At 44.0% G+C, this 17,739-nt stretch overlaps 1 protein-coding gene across 2 annotated transcripts in view; it reads right to left on the bottom strand.

Annotated features, from left to right (window-relative positions):
• TAF3 (TATA-box binding protein associated factor 3) overlaps window positions 1-17,739 on the bottom strand; it is a 170,392-nt gene that overhangs the window by 30,398 nt on the left and 122,255 nt on the right. For both annotated transcript variants that reach the window (XM_059404061.1, XM_059404060.1), the window contains exons 3-4: window positions 14,071-15,911; window positions 3,544-3,626 (exon numbers count right to left, since the gene is read on the bottom strand). In XM_059404061.1, coding sequence (XP_059260044.1) covers window positions 3,544-3,626; window positions 14,071-15,911 — 1,924 coding nt within the window. The remainder of the gene's footprint in view (window positions 1-3,543; window positions 3,627-14,070; window positions 15,912-17,739) is intronic.

The raw sequence follows: 17,739 nt of genomic DNA, 5'->3' as shown, positions 1-17,739 counted from the left end.
CGCAGTCAAAGAGCTAACAGGCTAGTAGGGGAGTGACAAGGAAAGAGGTCTGCTCAAGGGGAAAGGCAGGGCTGTGGACGGAGAAAAAGACAGACACCTCGTTCTCAGGGCCGGCCGAGAGCAGCAAGAAAGAGGCAACTCAGAAATGCGGCGGGGGGTCTCTAACCCCCTATCTGCGGCTATTGTTCGCCCTAATCTTTACACAGATTTCATTTCTTTCTGAATACATTGCCAATATTTACAATTATCTTTCCTTTTAATGAGAAGTTCCTTTAACAGAATTTTGAACTTAAAAAATAGAGCCACACACATTTTGAGCCTAGAAGAGCTGCAGGCCCCGTTCTGCCCTGTCTTTCCTGCCAGTCTTGTCAAACAGGCCCTGTCCCCAAGATACTCCCATCATGACAGTTTGCTCGATTTTCTTCATAGAAACGGAGAGATAAGTGAATGCTGTAAGCTAGCTCACGCTTCCTAATTGGCTCAACTAACTCAGCCAATGGTAAAGACCGGGACGTCAAATACGATGGCCACGCTGTGTTGCCCCTTGCCCATCTTGAGCCGGTGGACACTCTACTCACCTGCTCTTTGCCCCCAGGTACAAGCGTGACCTCACGATCCCCATCAGCACAGGCCCACAGCTGTTCCTGGACAAGCCCAGGCCCTCTTGACAGGTGGGCCAGGCTGAGTCTTTGCAGTTTACTTAAATGCTTAAATGCTCTTCCCACTCGTACTGCTCAAGAACTTTATAGATGTGGGGATTACAACTTCAGGGTCACTGTTCTAGATTCATCTTCATTACTGACTAAGGGCAACTCTGGAGCCCCGTTCCTGGGGGACATGTCAAAGGAATCGGAGGTCCTTGCTAAGGCATCTTGAACTCTGATGCTTCTGTGGTGGTGGCACCAGACTCCCCCACAGCCCCGCTGGAACACGGATTCCAGGCATGTTAAAGGAAGGCAAAAACAAGGTGCGTCTGTCCTGCTACGAGGAACAACATCAGAGAACAGAGGAAACAGTCTAACCTCAAAGCACTTTCCCAGATCAAGGGCAGAAGACCTTCTTTATTTCGGAAAATTCAGAAACTTAAGTATTGTCTTAAAGATCTTCCAATGAGAGGGTATAATTTGAACCCTGTAAAGCTGTTTCCTTTTCCCCGTAATTTCAAAAAACTATCCTCTGCTGTTCTTCAGCAATAAACAAACCCGGACTATTCAGACTCCCCTTTCTGAATCCCACTCTGCTCGTTAATGTCACTTCAAAAGGCTGCTGTAGCCCCAAGTGTGTACGAACTAAGTAAAGGCACATTTCTAAGAATCTACCTACCCTTTTCCATTATTACTGCCATGGCATAGGCCGTTTATCCTTATGCTACAAGAACAAAAGATCACTTTTAATTTCATATAATTTACGTGTCTCATAAAATATTATTTTAATTTTTTCCAACCATTTCTAGGTTTGCGAGCCATCCAAAAACTGGCAGTGGGATAGATTTGGGCTCATGGGCCATAGTGTGCTGATCCTTGATTTAGATTAAAAAAAAAAAAAGCTCTTTACTGATTAAGAAATATTTTACATAAAATCCTATTACTATGTGACTTGGGCCTCTTTTTCTCTCTTATTTTAATTTAAAATGTAATCTATTTCACTTTATTTATTCCTTTGTTCATTATAAGAATTTCCTTGTGTCTGACTTCGGCCAAGTAATTAATGATTCATGTAACATGGGGCTATTTACCTAAATGTTTGAAAGTTCACATATTATATAATGTTATACTTTCATGGGCAATTTGTCTACAATGTCTGAGAATTATAATTTCCCTAATACTGGACAGTCTACCCTAGGATAACAGGATCCATTCCTCACGCTTCCCAGTATCTTAGGTATATGAGTGATTTGTTGAGAGGAGAAAAAGTTAAGAGGAATATTATTATCAAAGTCTTTTCACGGACCTTATTCCTCTAAAGGAAATGAGCAAGCCAAATCTTTTGTGTAAGTAAAGATTAAGTAATGGCCAGTTACTGAGAAAACAGTTATAAATGTGATAAGAGAAAAGTACTTGTTGAATGAAAAATAAGAGTATCTTCCCTTTAGAGGCATGAGCCCAAGTACAGAATTTCCAAAAAGACAGTATCAATAGCTACTCTGGTTGGGTCTCCCTGCTAATCAGCCTTCTACCGTCAAGAAAGAAGGACATCAGTCACATTCTTGTAGCTAAAACAGAAGGCATGGGGTAAGAGAGTATCTGGTTTAAGAGCTGAATCTACAGTGTTTTTGTTACACTGTCTAAGCTTGTGAGTAACACTACCACTCGCTGTCTAGGTTTCTACTGACAGAACCAAAAAGAGTAATGTGGAAATCATGTGGCTGATTTAGGTGAGAAAAGGATGAACTATCTGGATTTTTTTCTTCTTCCTTCAATCTTCAGAAGAACAGACATTTTCCAGGAAGACCATGTTCGCCTCTACAACATCACTCATCATCATGATATTGGACCCTTTCATTGCATTACATCTGGAACTCACAAAAGCAAGAGCATAAAATACAAACTTTTAAGACGGAATGAACCACTGAGAACACGGAGCATATTTCCTGTTGCCTACTCTCCCCACTACGTAAGTGCACGGCTCCTACTTTCATGATGATGGCTAAAAACGGAATGAAAATTCAAACCCATTTTCTACACAATATTTGGTTGTTTGCAATGTAAACAAATCCATTTTCAGGCTTACTGGTGAAAAATAAGGTTGTAAACTAGTACTTTTAGCTTGCGGAATTCATTTCCATGATAAACAGTATGGTTTTTACAACAAGAAGAATGAATGATTTTTAACATAACTTATGAAAAGAAATTAAGGTTTATTATCACCTTATTAAAATCACGTAAGAGTACTTATTGGAGGCCTTAATTCATATCCCAAAAATGAGTAAAAGAAACAAAGCCAACTAATCTACTTTGAAGAAGGTACGCGGATAGGACGATTCTGTGAAAATGAAGACGAACGGTGAGCGTGGGGTTTCTATTTTCAGTCCCCTCTTCAACAAACAAGCAAACAAATGAGCCGATAATTCAGCCTTCCACGGTTATTATTACATACTGTTTCACCCAGCCTTGGGCGATATCTTTGTTTTCAGGTACAGAATAAAACCATGAGCATCTGCGTTCTTTGTCACGGGAGGCAGAGAACACACACTTGGGAAGGACAAATACCACGCCCACTGGGCAGAATATGCCAGTTACTCCACTCAACGTATAGTTTCTTCCTTTTCAGACAACCAGGACCTTAGGGATTACGCAGACATAAGGTCATGTCTTTCAAAAAGAGAAAAAGAACAAGAAATAAGGGATCCTCTATGTCAAATAAGGCAGTAAGCATTTCCTCTGAGGAAGGAACCGATACAATTTGAAAATGAAGAATTCTCAAAGTAAAGCTTGACCCTCCGTGTTCGTACCTGGAAAAGGTTAGAGTCCTAAACCCATTAGGAAAGAGCAGAGAAGGTTAAGCTCCACGTATCTCGCTCTAATTGAAAACGGGTCTACTTACATCTTGTCTTGGCCGGCACCAACTCTGAGAGTCAGTCGGGGGATGACCGGACTTGGGGCCGGGACAACGGGCTCCACTTTGATCTGTTGAAGTCATTACATCAGAGTTAAATGCATTTTCAACAAAATTCCTCCCACCTCTTCTCCTCCTTCCTCATCTCCACAAACCTGATAAGCCAGTTTAAGCCTTAAAATGTGGCGAAAATGCTAGCAGCAAGGACAATCAGGGTTATTTTTGATTCTGTTTCTCAACAGCTGCAGGCTCTCCGGCTTCAGGAGAAATTCTACAAACTTGAATTACTTCATGTAAGTGATGGCAATTATGGCTGTATTTTCTTAGTTTTGGTTAAGTTCTTGGATTTTACTGTTAGAATTTCTACACAAAAACTCATCTAGTCTGGTGAACATTTGGGGAACATTTAAGTAATGGCCAGACTTCACGTAAACAGAAAAAAGTGCAATGACATCTGCACCTATAAGATAAAATGTACGTATATGGGACCTGAAAAACACGAAACTTGTCCCGAGTTTGCATTGTCATACAAGAAAAATGGTAATACCAAGTGTAACGGCAGCATGACACTGCTGGTTTTGGGGCTAGTGGTCAGTAGACCTGAAATTCTGTAGAAGACAAAATAGAGATTTTTTTCAGGATTTGTAGTGAAGGCGAGAGCTGCTGAACAGGCTGACGATCTTCACAAATATTTGAGCCAATGGTCAGAGAGGGACCACACGATCCTGGATGATTCTGAAGGGGCTCCTCACACGTGCTGGTGTGAAGACCCTCCAGTACGATGTTCTGAATGAACAAAGTGAAAAAAAGCTCCACAGCTCACGTCGTCACCCGCATCGGAGTCCTCCCACACGTGTCTGACTGGTGTATCTGGCGGGACAGTTTTTTTGTTGAATGGAATGGTACAGGCACAGGGAGATGTTCAGCGTCTCTGGCCTTGGGATCCTGCCTCCTGCTAAGCCCTGTGATGACCAGTGGCAAACCACTGACTCACCTATTTCAAGCCCAAGAATTAAATCCTAACAGGGCGGTGTGGTAGTTCTAAAGGGGAATGACTCCGTAACATAATGCTCCATGTACTATCTCTTCTAATTCCTGTATTGCACGTCAATCACATTTACTATTTTTCTTATGTTCTTAACTATCCCCCTGGAGTTTTTTTTGTTTTTGTTTTTTAAATCCATCGTCACATCAAGACTTGTGGTTTCAACCATTCTCATGAACAACGCCTGGCACCATGGAGGCATCGAGTACTTACTGAGCTAACAACTCAAGCAGAGCACCCTCAACTCCCTGCCTCGTGGTTATTTCCCCATCTGTCCGGACCAATCTGAAATCATCCTTAAGGGCACTGAGGAATTCCAAAGAAAATTTTCAAGATTGCATAAACATGTACCAACAGCAATCCCGGTTCTGCCCCTGCCTTCAAGGCTGTTTATCTGGATTATCCGCTGGGCTCGGGAAGGGCAGAGACCACGTCCGGCTTGCTTACTTCTGCTTCGCAGCGCCCAGAGCAGGCTGACCTGTCCTAAGTGCGCAAGACACAGTGAAAGAAGGTGTCTGAAGCCGTGACTGCAAACCCTTACTTCTTTCCAGACCTATCTCCCGTGATTTCCTTTCCTCTTTTGCCCCTCAGACTCCACAGGAAAACCCACTGAGGTGGCCAGGCAGGAGAGCTTCTGCAGCCCCTCCACACCACGGGCTTCTCCGCACGGGCCACCAGACCAGAGGCCGTGTCCTCTGGTCTCTTGAAGAAACTTCCTCCTCACGTAGGCATCTTCAACTTTGTAGTTCCACAATTTTCCGCTAGCTTTTAAATGTGCTCGATGATCTTAGAAAACCCGTCTGCCCTTCAGCCTCTCGCTGACAACCTCTTCTGTTTTTCAGTCTCACATCTTTGTCTCCTTCCTCAGGTAATCATTCGCCAAATCACTCCAGCTCCTTTCTCTCCCAAGCAGGCCACTAACACCACTCTCCCCAGACTCTGGTTGTTTCCTGAGGTCTTGGTCTAGTTTTCCACTGGGGACCTTATCACACTCCTTCTTCCTCCTCTACCAGGTCGTCTCCCTTTGCCTGTCCTAATTTGGCCCCTGCCCCTTGTCCCTCAACACGTTCTTCCATGAGCTCATCCATGTTCATGGTTTCCATGGAAGGTTTTTACGATATGTCACTGTCTTCAAAATCTCCGTCTCTAGACTAGCACTGATTGAAGATAAGACCAAAATAGAATATTGCCTACTGAACATTTTGAACTCAATATCCTGTGTTTCATCTCACCACATCTAAACTTTAACTTATCAACTTCCCCACAAAAACCTGCTCCTCTAAACGGTCTCATTTTGGCGCAGGTCTCCTCCATCTGCCCAGTTCTCTGGACAGTATGTCTGGTGGTTCCTCTTAAGGCCCTAGAGGACCAAGGGCCATTGGGGCAGGATCAGGGCAAGATCCATGCACAACTAGCTAGGGTTTGCACCCTCTTCCCCCCGTTCCTCTTTTAACAGAAAGCTCCAGATCTAAATGAATCTGAAAACCAACAGTTTGGTCTATTTTGTAAACTATTAAGATTTCTCTATTTTTCTCACCTTTCTGTATTATCTGCGGAAAAACAGACAAATACATCCAAAACAAACAAACATTTTAAACACTTACTTCTTGTGCCAGGCTCTCTGGTCGCTATTTCTCAGATGTTCTCATGTAGGTGTTTTAACAAGTATGTGGAATAGGCATTAGGGTTTCTGTTTTACAGGGAACCTGATCATAGAGGAAGCAATCATTTTTCCTTTTCCTTTTTCTGTTCTAAGGTCACAGTAACAGCAAAACTAGGACTGGATTCAGCTGTTTTGTTTCAGAGAACGGAAAACTACACAAAGTTCCTCTATCTTTTTAATTCTAAAAAACTTCGGGGTTATATGGTCCTAAATGATGAGTAATAGTCCACATTCCTTCAGTCTGCATTTAACCTTTTTTAAAGCTTTATTTAAAAATAAAGCTGCTTTACCTGGAGAAAGATCTCTCCTATTATTATGCTTCTCATCGTCGTTTGGTTCATGTCTATCACCACACCACACAGGAATTGCAGCTCATGCCTGCATAGCACAAAGTGTGTTCCATATACAGGATGCACTTTGCTCTTTGAACTCTGGAAGTTGGGTGTGGGAGGTATTATCATTCCCAAATATTGGGGACCAGAAGGATTAAGTGGCTTGCCAAAAGTGAAAAGTTAGTAACTGATAGACCTGTAGGTCCCGACACTATACCCACCCTCCCTCCCACCATGCTGCTGAGTCTTTTGTTCTGGTAATGCTGGGGTCTTACATAGGGGTTCCTTCCTCACTTTCTCTGTAAATGTCTCTTAAGGTAAATGACATATACTCGTGAGATGGGTAGGGTTGGTGGTGGTTGTTTTTTAGAGAGGCAGAGAGAGGGGAGCAGGGGAGGTGAGGGCAGAGGGAGAGAGAGAGAGAATGTTAAGTAGGCTCCATGCAGCACTGAGCCTGACGTGGGCCTCGATCTCACGGCCTTGAGACCAGGAGCTGAGACAAAACCAAGACTTGGATTCTTAACCGACTGAAGACTTACGTGCCCCTAGCATTGGTTGTAAAACACTTTTTCTCCACGTAAGGCTGACTAGCTGGACATCATGGTTGACTTCGGCCTCACCTCCATTCAACTAACCTGGCTGGGGTTCAGTTGAGTACCTCATCTTGAGTACCTCGTCAGGATAAAAGAATCAAGGCACGGTTTATTTATGTCCTACTTTTAAAAAAAGTTATGTATGTATGTATGTATATATGATATGTTTAAAAAAAATAAGCAAACAAAATAGAGATACATTTTGTAAGTCCAATTAAAAATGGTATATATGTGCCCTGAAGACAAAGATATTTCATGAACTTGTGGAATTAACGAATGATTCGGAACCCGTTACCTCAGCTCCAAATTTTACCTTAGGGTACAATTAGGGTGACCATATTATCCAGAGACACCTTTGAGAGTGAAAGTGGGAGCTGTTATTTACATCACAAAAGTGTGCACACGGGGACTGTCCTAGGCCAACCAGGACATACAGCAACCCTCCCTACAAATACTTAAAACGTCAGTTTCATTCTTAAAGAAGCTGAATAGGACTTAACCTAAGGATAATATTCAAGCAAGTACAAAAAAAGGTTAACGAGGATGCTAATAATACAGACACAGAAAACACCATCTCTAAATTAAAATTTCCGACCAGACTTCCATTTGCATTAACTTCATCCAAATGCCTACCAAAATAAAAACAAAGACATGTCCTGCATTCACAAAGCGACTGCTCATGTGTCCTTCCCAGAAACCAATAAACTAAATAAATGACTATTATTTGAATTACTTAACCCATACGACTAAGGCCATCTTTTAATGGCAGGAAGCCAAACTCTGGGGACAACATGAGCTTCTAAGGGTTAAAATAAAAGCACTGCACTTGAGAGGGAGCTGAGAATTGGGGCGCACAGAGCATTTACAGTGGATTACTAAGCTTCCCAATCCACCAAAGAGCAAAGTCCAGTAATAGAAGACTCCTTTGTAGCTAACTAAAAATACATTGTCAGTGGATTTGTCCAGTTTTATGTATAAGCAATACTGCTTTCACCTGAACTAATACTAGTAGTCATATAAGCCCCTTATTGCCATGTGCTGCATTTTTTTTGCTAATCTTCAAGGATTTAGCTTCTTTGCCACATACCTCAGGGCACCAACTGATAAAGCTCTAACTCTCCATTTTTCCAGGACACCAGCCGTGCGGCCTTGCAAAAAATGAAAATCGCTCAAGAGATTTAAAGGGGAAATTTATTTTTAAAATCCTGACTTGAAGCAAAGAGGTGGATTTTTAAAAAGCTTATCTATAAAGAATCAGTTTAAATTTAAATTCTATCTTGGAACTCTCTCATGCATGCCAGCTTTAAAGTTTATCTTCTGACAGGGACTTTCTGCAAAGGTAATGGGCAGCTTTGTCAATATAATCTGGCCAAGTTTTTATTTTCTATTTTTTTAACATTAAACTTCTTTCATTTAAAAAAAAAAAATGTGTGGCTGATAGGGTGGCAGCAAGTTCAGCGAATGCCAGTTCAGATTCCCATCTATGCTAACAGGTCAGCAAAATATTCCCGAAATAGGGCTGCTGAAGAGCTAATAATTTTAATAAGCTAACATTCTGGATGCGGAATCGTGATAACCAGTGAGCACCTTTTGTCTTTCTTAGCAATTAAGGTCTTTACATTAATTCTATTTAGAAACATGGTCTAAATACTGATAAGCTGTTTAAGACATTAAAAAGATAGTCCGGGGCGCCTGGGTGGTTCAGTGGGTTAGGTCTCTGCCTTCAGCTCGGGTCATGCTCTCAGGGTCCTGGGATCGAGCCCCGCGTTGTGCTCTCTACTCGGCGGGGAGCCCGCTTCTCCCTCTCTCTCTGCCTGCATCTCTGCCTGCCTGTGATCTCTGTCTGTCAAATAATTGAAAAAAAATCTTAAAAAAAAAAAAAAAAGAAGAAGAAGTTCTACGGTGTGGTCAAGGATTACAAGTGGAATCCAGCAAGGGCAACTAGAACAGAACGCAGGCTTTCACCAAGTTCATCTTCGCGGAGAGTTGCAGATGGCCTTTGGCAAATGTCTCTGAATTTAAACACACTCCTATAAACGTTACTGGTTTCCTCTTGGAACAGACAGTAATAAGAAACAGGAAGAGAGTATCTCTCCCTTTCTACTGGGCTATTGTATTGACTGAAAACCCTTCATTTCACTAGTCAATTATGAGAGCTGATGAGAAAAGACTGGGAATGAGAGTACTTGACTCCAAGCAGAGGGAAAAACAATGACAACGTTTTGTTAAAGGCACAAACCGGTACAACTATCCGTCATTCTCTAAAGAGCAAACTGTTTAAATTCAATAAAAGATTATCTGAGGGCAAATGCTAAGGGATTTGGGGATAGATTAAAGAAATGTGAAACATTTTAATTGTTCTGATAACTGGTCATTAAAGCACAGAGGACCGCGATTGCCCGCTCTTTGAAATACGGCGGCTGAAGAGGAGCTCTCTAAGGTCTCCTCAGGGACTACAATTTTCTAAAGTCATGATGTTCACCTTACTCTGGAGTGTCAAACCACGTTTATCCCCTCATCAGCTCTGTCTGAGGTGACTGGCTGAGAAGGCCATTTTGGGTGACAGAGAACACAGGCTTCCCTCAGACGGAGCTGGGGCCACGTCCCAGCTCCACCACCCAGCAGCTACAGCAAGCTACTCGAACTTTCTGTGCAGTTTTTCAACTCAAAACAGCAGCCAACAGCACCAAACCTTATTAGGTGTCAGGAGGATTAATTAATTGAATTCTGGCCCGGTCTGGTGCCTGTATGCACTAAGTAGCAGCTGCTAGAATCATTTGCTGTCTGGGTTAGTTCCTCCAACAGTGGACGTTAGCTCAAAATAACATTCATCGATCAAGAGGATAAAAATTAGGGGAATCCTTTATAGAATTTGTGACCTTTCCATTACAAGCAAATCTCAATTATCTGTGGGTTGACCATTCATATAATTGTTTATAAGCAAATTCTGGAGAGTCATCTTAAATGACACCAACTGGTCTTTTTCTTGGAGAAGATATTAAACTATAGTTTTTAAGCAGAGTTAGCCATCCTTTATGATGATGCTGTCTCTTTCCGGTACTGAATGGGAAGAAGGAGACAGAAGGAAGGGAGCAGCGGGTCAGAGAGGTCCGAAGAAGCTGGGGAATAACTCGTTAAGTGGCAGAGCTAGAATTTAGTTCCAAGTCAGTCTGACTGCCAAAGCCCACGGTCTTCCTGGGCCAGCACTTTTTAGGCCTATTTATCCACAGTTGTGACATCATCATTTTGGGGATGACACTCTACCATGCCTTCCCAGATCATACTCAAGAGCATAAAAACCTATCTCCAAATCTAACGATTCAATTCCACTAACAAATAGTGAAGATATTTTCTTATTCAATTTTCTCACAGCAATCCTCCTTCCAAAAAAAACCACTTAAAATACCGAGAGGCAATGTGAATTAAAGTAGTCCTGTAACATTCCTCTCAACTTCAAAAACCCTCCGCTGATAAATTAGGTCACGTGGTACATACACCGACCGACACAAGCACAAATGGGAAAGTGTAACTGATCTGAAAGGCACAGCTAGGTTTCTCGCCACTGAAGCTATCACGTCATGTTTGCGCCTGTTCAGCATAATTGCTCTTAATGTGTTGTCCATAAAAAGTTAGTTTGCTTCTATTTAAAAGACCAGACTCCTAACCTTGACTAGTGCATTACTCACCAGTGGATCATTACCTCCACTAGAAAAAATATTTTTCCTCCCGATGATGCAGCCGCTAAGCCAGGTGCCTGGCATACATTATTTTAATTAATCCTTTTTTATTTAACGTAGGCAAGTGTAGTGGCTAAGAAACATCAGTGATGGCATCTGAGAGCCTGGGTGGAAATCGCGGCTCCTGCTCAATCACTTCCAAGGTGTGTGATTGCGGACAACCTTATTCATTTCTCCAAGCCTCAGTTTCTCATCTTAAAATAAAAGCAATTACAGTATTTACCTTATAGAGGTGTGGTGAGAAATTAAACTTAATGTAGTGTTTACATGGTGTTGAGCATATCATAATTACTCAATAAATATTAACTATTAGTGTTTCCTGCTTTTCAATGAGTGTTACCACATCCCTACTTTAAAGATGGAGTGCCTAAGGAATAAAGAAACTAAAAAAAAAAATGCCCTGGATCTTAACTCAGATTCGCTGGATTTCCGAGCCCAAGGCTCCTTGAACCTACCATGCAGATCCCCATCTAACTAATCTAACCATCTAAACTAATCTTTATTGGTTCTTGTATTGATAAATGTGGGTGTGGCTGGTAACAACTTCATAGGCAGCTTAAATAAATATGGGCAATTTTTTTTTCTTTCATTAAAATACTGCCCATGCTTGCTGATCTCGGTCAATGTCTCTGAGAGTTGCTCATGTGAGCTGATCAGGATGAGAAGGAAGAAGGACACGGTGGCCCTCATTTTTGTGACAAAAGACATTTTCTCGGGGTAGCTAAGATGTGCCTTATGTTGATCTGCAGATATGTGAGGGAATTCTAAAGCCCCATGTAACCCAATTTCAGGTACACTTTCATTTACTCGTATGGCTTGATGCTCGGGGAGGAACAAGTGGAGTTGAAAGAGGCCAAGTCAAGGTTTACGTTAGTATCTCAATTTCGATACCTTGTCAGTGGCATCTGCATGGGCTGAACTGGCCTTCATCCTCTCCTCTCTTCATAAAGAGCTAAACTTTAAAAGAATGCCAAGGAAGGGGAAATACTTTTCCGACACTGATAAGCACAGATGACACACCCAGTCATATGTAAGTTGGCTAGTCTGGTCCAACGAAGCAGCAAACTCTAGGTTTCTATGTTTTATGGGCAGATTCAAAGCGACTTAAACACTTGCCTCCATCCAGCACGCTCCAGCATTTACTGGGCATTTACTCATGTGCCAAATACAGCACTGAGCGCCTCTCAGATGCGATCCCATTTATTACTCACAAAACTTGCCCAGTGTCATACAGCTAAAAAAAGTCAGGATGTGAACTCAGGTTTAACTCTAGAGACAAGACTGCTTATTCTTTTTGAAGACATTATAAGATACCCAGCTTTTATAAATTTTTATCTTTTGTCCTTCATCTGAGCCATCAGACATGGTTCAAGGACTTTGTTTTCTTCTGTTGGGTGTGATCTGGCAACTCATAACCGAGCCTTCCCCTCTGCCCGAGGTAGTCTGAGGGAATTCCCTTTCCCAAAGTCAGGTAGAAGCTGGGGGAAGGGGAGGACTGCTCTTACAAATCTAATCTGATGGGCTTTACTCAAATTCATAATGGCCGCTGAAACAACTCCCTTGACTTTCCGAAGTTAGGATGCTGCTGAAGGCAACAATACCCTGTTTGAGTTACTGCGGACTGAGGGCTCAGCTAGCTGCCAAGGTGCTGGGTCCGCGATGGGTAAGTGCTAACTGCTGCTGGGCAAGATCTCCAGCAGTCAACATTTCGAAACCGTGAGGAGTATCTCCGTGTCAGTGACCTGGCTTCTCCTGGCTGTGTGACCTTGATCTTGGACAAGTCATCCTCTCAGACTCACTTCCTCAACCACAAATGCCGGTAACAATACCTGTTGGACGTCAGGCACAGGTGTGTTGGGAGGAGAAAATAAGGAGCGTGCTAGTGCCAGGTGCACAAAAACACAAGAGAATGGTAAGATGATTTTAAAAATGGAAACAACAGTTGGGAGTTCCGTGTCTTGTTAACTTGCTGATGTTTAGTTATTAATATCAGGATTTCCATTCTACTTCTTTATATTGTAGAATAGCCAAGGGGGACAGAAAAAGCATAAAGTCAGGCAGAAAAATGTGAGAGTTACCATTATGGCTTGTCAGCTAAACTAATTTTTCTAGGTAAGTTTGAAATTCGAAATATTGCAGATGTACTGGTAACAGATGTGCCGTGTGTCAAATACATCCTATTTACTATGTGGGAAAAAAAATGACTGTGTGTTATTTTCCAGCCACCCTCCAAGAGATTGCTTCTAGGGGCCAGGGAAAGGGTCTCAGAACCTGTGTGTATGACACCATGAATACTTGGGTACTTTTTCAGAAAGTTTAAAAGAAATGTTCAAACCAACCAGTTGACCACTATAATCCAAGGAACCATGAGCTGAAGAGCAAAGCCATAAAAGCACAGGTCACAATCTGGGCTCCAAGGCTTGAGGTCCCCGTTTCTACAAAACTGCGGGATATAGATCAGCTTCCTCGGCTGTACTCTGGGAGAGCCTGACTTACTAACATTGTAAAATATTTGGAATTATTTTCTGCCCACCAGCCAGGCTGCCCGATCAGCCTAGATACTCGGAAACATGTCCTAATCTTATTAAAGCAGAAAATAGAAGGATAAGAGACACTACAGAAAGGAGTAGACAGTCCTAACCTTAAACACTTAACAGACACGGCTCACCAAAAAGAGACACGAATCTTCCAGGAGGGACGCCACAGGCCTAGCCGTCCTCTGAAAACAGTGCCACAGTTCTGCATGCCCTGAGTAGGATGGATGCTTTTTGGGGGTATCTAATAATTTGGGCACAAACCACTGTGTGGCACACAACTATTATTTACAGTTGAAGGTGACCAATGTTTTCAACTGCCGGGGACTACTGAGTCTGTCTGCTCACTAGAGGGTTAAGCTCCGCTATTAGATTCCTCTTGGGCTATGAATCTGCAACATTTTTTAGTACCGGGAGGGGTGTGTGTGTGTGGGGGGGGTGATTGATTACAAATGCGTGGGTCTCAGAATTAAAATGAAACCTCATCGCCACATTACAAGGATCTTCCCGTCTGACCTCCGGGCAGTACATGCCCGGAACACAGACAGGCCCCCGGGCTCCGTCTGCCTGCGTTTTGCAGCCCCACGGGGTCCGGACGGGCCGGGGCTTACTTTTTCATGCCTGTGCTTGTCCTTCTCCCGCTCCCTCTTCTCGCGCTCCCTCTTCTCTCTCTCCCTCTCTCTGTCTTTCTTCTCCTTCTCCTTCTCTTTCTCCTTCTTCTTCTTCTTCTCTTTTTTGTCCTTTTTTCGTTCTCTCTCCTTGGGCTTCTCTTTGTCTTCGAACAGCTTTTCCGGGAGCACCGACGACAGAGGAGGCAGCGCACTGGGGACCCTGGCGGCCGCGGCGGGGCTGAACAAGGGTAGCGGCGCATCCTTCGGGGGCAGCACCAGGGGCCCGGGGGCCACTCTGGGCCTCTCGTCCCGCCCCTTCTCTTTAACCCTCTCGCGGTCTCTCTTATCTCTATCCCTTCGGCCCCGGTCTCTGTCTTTCTTCTTGTCTTTGTGCTTCTCTCTCTCCTTCCGCACGATGCCGTCTTTCAACCGCACTTTTGGATCAACGTCCTCGAATTCTCTTATTTTCAACTTGTAGGGATCTGGCTCTTCGTCTTTAAGCAACTCCTTCCAGGGGTACTTGGTCTCCTTGCCGCCCTCCTTGTCCTTGTCCTTGTCCTTGTCCTTGTCCTTCCCCTTGTCCTTCTCTTTACTCTTCTCTTTGCTTCTGTCTCTCTCCCGCTCCTTATCTCGCTGCTTCTCTTTCTTCTTCATTTTGGTTTTCAGTTCCTTTTTCAACTTCTTCTTGACTTCCACGGAGGAAGGCAGCTTGGTTTTCTCCTCGTACACCTTGTGCAGCGGTTCGGGGGTAGGAGGAGAGACGGAAGGAGAAGAGATGTAGGGAAAGGCAGGAGGCATGGCGGGAGGGGCTCCCAGTTTTGCTTTCCGCACAACCTCGTCAATGGACGCGTCCATGGTCCACGAATTGTCAGAACTTGAAGTTCCGCCTGAAAGAGGCAGAGGAGTGGATCCTGACTTCGTGAAATTGTTGGAGGAGGTGGAAGCTTTTGGAGTCGTACATTCGGAACCTGAAATCCTCTTAGGGCTGGTAAAAATGTCTCCTTCGGATTCTGATCCAGAAGAAAATTCAAAAGGGTCTGGCTCCCGTTCGGCGCAAGCCCGTGCGATCACGGCGTTGATAGAGTCGTCGATCGTTCTATCCGTCACGACCGCCTTCTTCGGCTGGTTCTCGTTGTTGAGTTTCCCAGGATCTGGCGGGGTCTGTATCTGTTTTACCTGAATGGTGTCTTTACTCAGTTTTTCACTTATCATAGCTGAAGGAGTCCTGTTCGGTGTTTCCGGTCTGACAGGTACTTGGGGAGTATGAGTCATCACCTTGGGACTCTTGGGGCTTTTGGGGCTCTTGGAGCGACCAGGAGACTTCTTCTCTTTGGATATAGTTTTTGGTGACCGAATAGGACTTCCGACCATGGCTGGTGACTGCGTCGTTTTCGGTGATTTAGTTTTCTGTCCCGGAGAACTAGTTTTAGTCTTTGTTTTCGGTGTAAATGACTTTGTTTCTAATGGTTTTGTGATTGGCATTTGTGATTTTGCGACCGGTGCCAACATCGGTGGCTCCGGCGACGGAGGGGCTAGGTCTGCACTGTCCTGGGCGTGGACCGGAGAGAGCATCGGCGGAATCTTCTGGGTATTTATCGAGCTGAGGGGCTCTCGCGCTTCCAACACTACTACGTCCAGAGTGTCCCCCTTAGTGCTTAACAGCCGTGGTCGCTTGATGGCGGGCATTTCCTCAGCTTCGGGACTATCCAGCGGTCTCTTACCCAAGAAATTCTCATCATTAATAATTTCCTCCTCCTCCAGTTCATCATCCCCCTCCAAGGGAACCTGCATGGCTTCTGCGGACGTGCCGCCGTCAGTGGGCACCTGCTCCTCTTCTTCTTCTGGTAAAGGAAGAGGAAAGAGCTGTTAGTGTGATACACAGAAAGTCCTAACAATAACAGCAATGGCTTCACACGTGATTTCTAGGAAAGACAGGAATTTACTGACAGTGTTTAGAGGGGAAGGAAACTGGCGGATCCTCAAGGATCGTCCAAACTCGCACACCACTGTTCCCTGAAGAGTGGCGATCAGGGACAGCAGATGTGGTTTGGCCCTATTTTCAGGATCTGGAGTCTGCTAAGTATTTCCCATTTGTCTCGTGCTTCCGTAATTATGTTCCTAACCTGACTCAGTACTGCTTTTCTCTTCCTTCTTCCTCTGTGTACAGGTGTGCATACGCGCGCACCACCCCCCCATACCTCTAAAGATCATGAGATGGGTTCTTATAGGACGACAACCTCAGAAATTACAAGAAAGGATACATTTTTGAGGACTCATAAGAAATGTTAATTCCTGGAGTTTAGCAAATGCAAGCCTCCAACCTGGATATAATTCATATACCACTTACACCTTCTGTTCTGCTTGCTCGACATCAGCCACTTTGAGGCACAGTGTGGTGTGACGGCAAACACATAGGCTTTGGCATTACAGAGATGATGCTTCTGCTGGCAACCTGGCACTTCAGCAACAGGCCTTCAGCACTCTCTTAACCCCTGGAGCCTGTTCCCGGACCTTTCGAAAAGGGCTAATATTACTGGGCCTGCCTACTTGACTGAGTTGCTTTAAGATCACATTATTTCAGGGCGCCTGGGTGGCTCAGTGGGTTAAAGCCTCTGCCTTCGGCTCGGGTCATGATCCCAGGGTCCTGGGATCGAGCCCCGCATCAGGTTCTCTGCTCTGCAGGGAGCCTGCTTCCTCCTCTCTCTCTGCCTGTCTCTCTGCCTGCTTGTGATCTCTGTCAAATAAGTAAAATCTTTAAAAAAAAAAAAATCACATTATTTCTTTCTCCACATATTAACGAAGCATGCTACAGGTTAGTACGAAGACATAATTATGCGTACAGCACAGAGAAAGCCATTGGCACCATAAGACAGATAAAGAACTACAGCAGTTCAAAGCAGAAACCGATTACCACAGTATCAAAGATCTCAGGAAGGTTTCACTAATTAGGTAGCATTTTGGGTATTTGGAGACTAGGAATGGTGAAGTACAGGATGAAGGAGCAGATGGCGAAGACAGGGAGGTGCGACACAGGAGGCCAGGGAACAATTCGTCCGGCCAGCGGGCTGCGAGACAGTACGAAGTGAGCTTACTAAGGCTGTATCCAGATCCTAGAAGCTTTGAATTCCAGAAAGACAGAATGATCTTTATTCTACTGGTAGTTTGGACCTGGAGAAGATTTTTAGACAAGGAAGAAAAGTCGCAGGGTATATGTCAGCAAATCCTTCTGGCAGGAACATACAGGACGGATGGAAGGTAATGTAATAACGGAGAGGTAACAAATTAGGGGCCACTGAAATGACGTAGGTAATTGACAGTAGGGTCTGAACTCGAAGAGCGGTAACACAAGGAAGAAGCAGTAGGGATACATGAGATTTTGAAGAGAGAACGAGTGGACTCTAATGCATGATGAGCTCTAAGAGTGGGGAAAGGAGTGGAGCACCATCTCAAGGCTCTGCGCCGTGGCGAGGGAGTGTTGCAGTCATTAAGAGACGTCAAGTAAAGAAGGAAGATTATTCATTAGCTCGAGCCCTAGACCTGGAGGGGGGCGGACAGTGAGTGATGACCAGCACAGGACAAATGTGAGACCTAAGGACTGTTAGTTAGCATGACTCGAGAATAACACTCTCAACCGTCCGGGCACCCAAGTGGAAACCTCATTCCAGACTC

The sequence above is a fragment of the Mustela nigripes genome, chromosome 6, assembly GCF_022355385.1.
Source record: "Mustela nigripes isolate SB6536 chromosome 6, MUSNIG.SB6536, whole genome shotgun sequence".
NCBI classification, from domain to species: Eukaryota; Metazoa; Chordata; class Mammalia; order Carnivora; family Mustelidae; genus Mustela; species Mustela nigripes.
This window is presented reverse-complemented; position numbering and strand designations above follow the sequence as displayed.